This window comes from Armigeres subalbatus, chromosome 2 (genome assembly GCF_024139115.2).
Source record: "Armigeres subalbatus isolate Guangzhou_Male chromosome 2, GZ_Asu_2, whole genome shotgun sequence".
Lineage (NCBI taxonomy): Eukaryota > Metazoa > Arthropoda > Insecta > Diptera > Culicidae > Armigeres > Armigeres subalbatus.
Window position 1 is genome coordinate 455,124,169 of NC_085140.1, and position 6,000 is coordinate 455,130,168.

At 35.4% G+C, this 6,000-nt stretch overlaps 1 protein-coding gene across 5 annotated transcripts in view; it reads left to right on the forward strand.

The window, feature by feature from the left end:
- Positions 1-5,621, forward strand: part of LOC134213816 (reticulon-1-A) — a 45,555-nt gene extending 39,934 nt beyond the window's left edge. For all 5 annotated transcript variants that reach the window (XM_062693174.1, XM_062693175.1, XM_062693176.1 and 2 more), the window contains 4 exons: positions 3,409-3,616; positions 3,683-3,891; positions 3,960-4,065; positions 4,130-5,621. In XM_062693174.1, the coding sequence (XP_062549158.1) occupies positions 3,409-3,616; positions 3,683-3,891; positions 3,960-4,065; positions 4,130-4,184 (578 nt within the window). In that variant the 3' untranslated portion in view covers positions 4,185-5,621. The remainder of the gene's footprint in view (positions 1-3,408; positions 3,617-3,682; positions 3,892-3,959; positions 4,066-4,129) is intronic.
- The last annotated feature ends 379 nt before the right edge of the window (positions 5,622-6,000 follow it).

The following is a 6,000-nucleotide window of genomic DNA, read 5'->3' on the forward strand; positions in this document are numbered from 1 at the left end:
TGACAATTTTAAAGCAGGACCGTGGTCGAGCCACATTCACCAAATAATTTCATGATCCTCTTTCATCTCCTCCAAGTTGGTATTCGAATTTGTAATGGATGAATTTGATTAGTTCATTGTATAAATCGTTAATCTATTATTTTCGCATGCTTATGAATGCCGGTCATACGTATCATATGAATTAGAAAGGCCTTCATAGTGAAAGGAGCTAAATCTGCTTTGCGAAAATAATTTACAATATTACACGATTCTATCACGCTCGGTGGCTGGCCACAAATAAATCGAACCAATGTGAGCTCTTTGAAGGCAAGATAAAAAAAGAAATAAACGAAAACGAACAGAGGAAAAATGCTCGCCTTTTCCCAGCCATATTACACCACGGTGCCGATTTAATTTTTATGTCATCGAACTTAATGAGAGCAGTTACGACCGTGAACACATAATATTTTACCTTGCCGACCAACGAACAACGGCTGCTGGTGTCTGTTGATGAAAGTGAAAAGCGTTCACGTATTTCGTCGACCGGCAGACGAAGTTTTGTGTGACGTTGCTTACCAACAGTCAGCCGGTAGCTTATCATTTCTGCCACACGCCGATAAGAGGTTCGGGGATGCAACGTGGTCACAGTGATGAGTAAACACTTGTGCACTTGTAGCTTATTCGGTCTGCTTGTCGGCATCCATAAACTTAGTTAAATAGCAATGCCATGATAATTCGGTTGTGGCTTTGTTAAACAAATAATGCGGTTTTGTAGAAATATTAAAAAAAAAACTGTGCTTAATATGAATTTATTTAACAGTTTGTTAATTTGCCAATTGTAATGATTTTAGCAAACTGCAGTTGTATTAGTTATTATTTCTTAATTTTTATCTAAGGGACCAAAACAATCATATTTTTTTCTTACGTAACGTCGCGCCGTCCTCCAGCTCCTCGAAGTTGGATATCGAAAACCAGTTTAATGATCAATTGTTTTTCTTGTTGTAATGTCTCTTATATACCAAGGTTCAAGGCTTTCGGTTATGCTTGTTTGCTGTATTTTGAGACGTTTCGGTGATTCGTTTTTCGTAATTTTCAATTTGCCAAATTGCCAATAAAGAAATATAGGTATAAGCTATTACTGCACTCAACCGATAATTGTTAGATTTTCTAACAGTTATGTATAAGAACCTACCAACACCTGTATAAGAACTGGGCATATGCAAAAATGCTAGATTCTCATACAAATATTGACCTTACAATTTTGCAAACTTTTATTACAATATTTGTTTGAGAGCTTACATTTTTTGTATAAGAATGTAACAATTTCGAATATTCCCAGTGTTAATTTAATGTTAAATTTCTATAACCATTTGAAAAAAATAATATAATTTTCCAAAAGCCAACAAGATGTTAGAAATTGATTATGTTTATTGGTTCCAATGAATCATAAGAAACAATATTTTCCGTTATAAGAAAAAACCCTGATTAATCCACCTAGCGGTGTTTATACCATTCTCGTGCAAACAATCACTAAGAAATATGAGTGAGTGTTTTTTAGCGTGTTTTGCTCATAAAAATAGTATTTTAGCCATAAATTTTGATCCCACAGTCCAATCTGGACAATTTTCAATGGCAAACAATGGGACAAGGATTCCACGTCGAATGAAACTTGTTGCGAGTAATTGTTAAGTTCCATGCCCAATGCTAAGTTCCAAAAAGTGCGTTTACTGCAGTGATTGAATCCAGAGAGAAATGAAAAAAATCTCTCACATCTCTGTAAACATTTTCAATATGTGGCATATCGTTAAAGACATTTTTTGCAAGCTGTAAAGATAATAATCTGATTTGCGGGAACATACCGTTTTGACTTATATTCCGAACACTCGCTTTCAAGTGGCCATTTTAGCTTTAAGGTTCCCCCAAACACACGCGACGCGACAGTCGCGACGCGATTCTATCGCTTGGCGACAACGTTTCTGTCGCCATTGGTATAGAAGCGTAAATAGAACATTGCCTGCAGCGACCCAACGATAGAATCGCGGCGATGAAATCGCTTAGGTCTGGGGGAGCCTTTATTCGTCTAATTTTCTCCACAGAAACTCGAATTCGTTTATAATCTTGATCCTCTGTACGGAAAACCGATGAGCTGCAAAAAACCATGCACCAAATGGCAATTGACCAAAAATAAAGCGTCTTGGATTCTCTTTCTTTCGCACTTGTGCCAGGTTGCGATAAACTTATTTTCATTACTTCTTATAATTGAGGGACTTCTATACCTCTCGTTTATCTTCGTTCGTTATCATTTGACAGCAAATTCTGCAATCATTGTAGAAATAAACCGATATTTCGTTTTTATGTAATTTGATGTGAAAAAATGATAAATGTCAATTGGGGCGGTTCCTTCATCAGTGCTGCCACCTGGAAAAATTTCGAAAAAAAGTATATCATGGAAATTTGACATGGCATGATATAGAAAATTTTTTTTTAGTCAAACAATTTTTAGTTTATGTGGTTAGAAATTCAACAACCTTAAGCATTAACAGCTTATTCGAAAAAAATATAAAAATCGAGATAACCAAGATTTTTTTTGAAAAACATTTTTTAATTTTTGTTTTATAACAAAAATATACTTATTTTCCTATACCATACCGTGTGAAATTCCAATGATTCTACATTTTCTCTCGATGACAGCTGGCAGTCTTTTCCTTCCCTATAATAACGCACCACATTTTTACACACATTCAGGAATTGTTCAAATTCGTCAAGCTGAAACAATTGATGTATTGCCCTTCAATAAGCTTTCTATAAAATGTGTCGGATGTTGAATAGACCTACGGCTTTAACGTATAAGGTAGATGTACAAATTGGGTTTTCTTTGGTTAGAGCCCGTTTCAGTTAGGGGTTCACTGATTGGGGCGAGACTCGACTTGATAGCAGTCAAGCGTGATGTGATGTCAAAATTGTCTTCTGTTTTCGCAATTTGGTGGCTGAAATTTTCTTTTTCGTAAGTAGAAAGTGAGATAATAATATTTACGAACGGTATTTACTTGTCATAAGACGAGTTTGTACAATTCCATTTAATAGTGGAATTAAATTTATTGTACCTTTGAGTACGAAACACTGAAGACGGCCACACTGTTGAGGTCGAAATACGTATCTGTTAAGACAAGTAAATACATTCCACAAAAAGCTTAAAATAATTCTCGTATCTGGACGGTATTTGTTAGTTGAATTGCGGTACGGGAAGGTCAATAACTAAAGTGAGAATTGTAAATTTTTAACTTGACGTATTTTATGGATCTTCCCCAAGGCCTTATCTAGTAAACGTTAGACTTTAACTTACAAATTTCCTCCTTGCGAATCGTTATTAAATTTAGCTTTTATTAATTATATTATATTAATTGAATTTCGTTCTCTTTTTTTTTGCAGTGGAATCCTTGATCTATTGGCGCGATGTGAAGAAATCGGGCATCGTTTTCGGTGCCGGACTCACCATCCTGATTGCCATGTCGCTGTTCTCGTTGATCAGCGTCTTTTCCTATGTATCCCTGTTGGCCCTGTTCGGTACCGTCTCATTCCGGATCTACAAAAATGTGCTGCAGGCAGTGCAAAAGACCTCCGAAGGACATCCATTCAAGTGAGATTGATAGAATTTTGTTCAACGCTCTTTACGAGTCTAATCAATCTTTTCCCCTCTTTCCAGAGAATACCTTGACACTGACTTAACCCTGTCCCAAGAGAAAGTACAGCAGCTGAGCACAGTGGCCGTGGCGCATGTTAATGCTCTGCTAACGGAACTTCGCCGTTTGTTCCTGGTGGAAGACTTGGTTGATTCCATCAAATTCGGCGTTGTCCTGTACTGTCTAACCTACGTTGGTGCCATTTTCAACGGAATGACGTGCGTCATCATCGGTAAGACACTGAATTGAATAAAAACTTGCGCAATGTTCATAATAATGTGTACCATTCATTGCTTTCAGCATTTGTCGCACTGTTCACCTTGCCAAAGGTCTATGAGAACAACAAGCAGTCTATTGATGCTTACTTGGAACTGGTCAGAAGCAAAATCCTGGAAGTTTCCGAAAAGTAATGTGTTTTATTTCCATTTAAAATATGCGCATCGTGATAACTGTCTTATTATTAATTCCAGGATCAAGGCTGCCGTACCTATCGGAAAGAAGGCCGAAACCGAAAAGGATAAATAAGAAGCAGTAGTTTATATTTGTAAAAGAACCATTTTTATTTTCTCTTTTATTTATTAACTATTACCAGCAATGCAAAAAATGAAATTTAAACTTAACGAAAAATCGAATATTTTATTCCTACGCAAATTTCTTGTTTAAAGTATATTCGTTTTAATGCCAAGTACTACTGATATGAACCATGAACCATAATTACTGAACGATTTAAATTTAAGTAGAAATCACCAACTTTGCGATAAAAAATGATAAACAAATAAATATTTAAGATTATCTTTCCGTTGCCTTTATTTTATCCTCGTGATTAATCAATGGATCAAAACAAAAACTCACAAACATAGACAAAAATATGCGTAGTAGTAATAGCTGTAATAATCCAAACAAAGCTCTTCAAATAGAAAATCGAAAACAAAGCTGAGATTGACACTCAATAAACAAGTTTCAAATAATTAATCTTTCGAGGTATCATTTTGTCTGAAAAAGCAAACAGTAAAATAGTTCACTTGTCCACATCACTCTCACCCACACGGTCATCAGGCATTATTCACTCATCAATCGAAGTCAACACCACAAACTCGGTTTAAATGTTCATTAAAGTATTACCAAAAAAATATATGGAGCAAAAACATAAAAAAAATGCAAAATCGAGATTGATTTTTTGAAAATCTCGGAACCATCGTTAAAACTTAGGTTGAGATCCCGCCTCCATGTTATGCGATTAGTTTTTTTCTTTTGTGGGGTTGTGATCATTGTTTCGTGCGTGTGTTGATTTGTTTTCCTGCAACGGATCAAGTTAAGCCCAAACGGAAGAGAAATTTATATAGTCCCGCAGTTATCGCACTATAGTTTGGTTGAACCTATTCGAATTCGATTGATTTATCCGACAGATTCACAACATTTAATCGAAGCTGTGAAATTTTACGTGCACGAAACCCAATTCGCTTAAATCTGTGTAAAATTATTCATATTTGTAATTGTAATTCGTATAAGAGTAAGAGCTTGTTTGAAGTGAAGCGAAGCAAAGCAAAATACCTAAAAAATGCAAGAATACACGCGGCGTCGAATCTCTAAGCTAATTCTGTTGAAACAAAGCAAGTTTTGTGCATTATTTAAGCAAAATATAAGATGCGAGAAATAAATATTGAATCTTTTTTCGTTGCCCGTTATCGTAGGAGTTTGTTTTAGCCTAAATGACAAGAAATCATTTTTCGATTCACCTTTTTCTAGAAGAAGTAAATTGAAGAAGCAACAAACCGTAGCGTGTATATGGGATGAACTTCAAATCCAGCACATTAACGAAGAAAAGGAAAAAGCTTAAAGAAAACTTTATTACTGTAATTCATTATTGAAGTACGATACTAAGATGAAGAGAACAAATATATGAGAAAATTGTCATCAATGAACAAGGATCAAATAATAAAAACGTGAGATGACAGAACATAAGTTGATGAAGCTTTATCTTTGCAGAAACATCAATGATCTGCCCATAGATAGTGAATAAAATTCGGCTGAGCTTTTCTTTACTGATGAAAGAATTCATCAGATAGCAGTTTTTTTTTGTTGGGCATGGTACACTTTTGATCGCTGTGAATTTCGATGGAAACTCTTCGGTAAGTACCTTGTCGAAAAAGATAAAGCGACTGATAACAATTCTGTACGTATTTTTCAAACCTTTTGGTTTTTTTCCATTTTAGTTCAAAAATTGCGCATTATCATTTCCGTAGCGGCTTCCACAATCAACTCCGGATTTGTTTAACTCTCTATCTTCGTAAGACACTCGAAAGTTAACATTACCTCTCGTGATTCTATATATTTTTTAAGC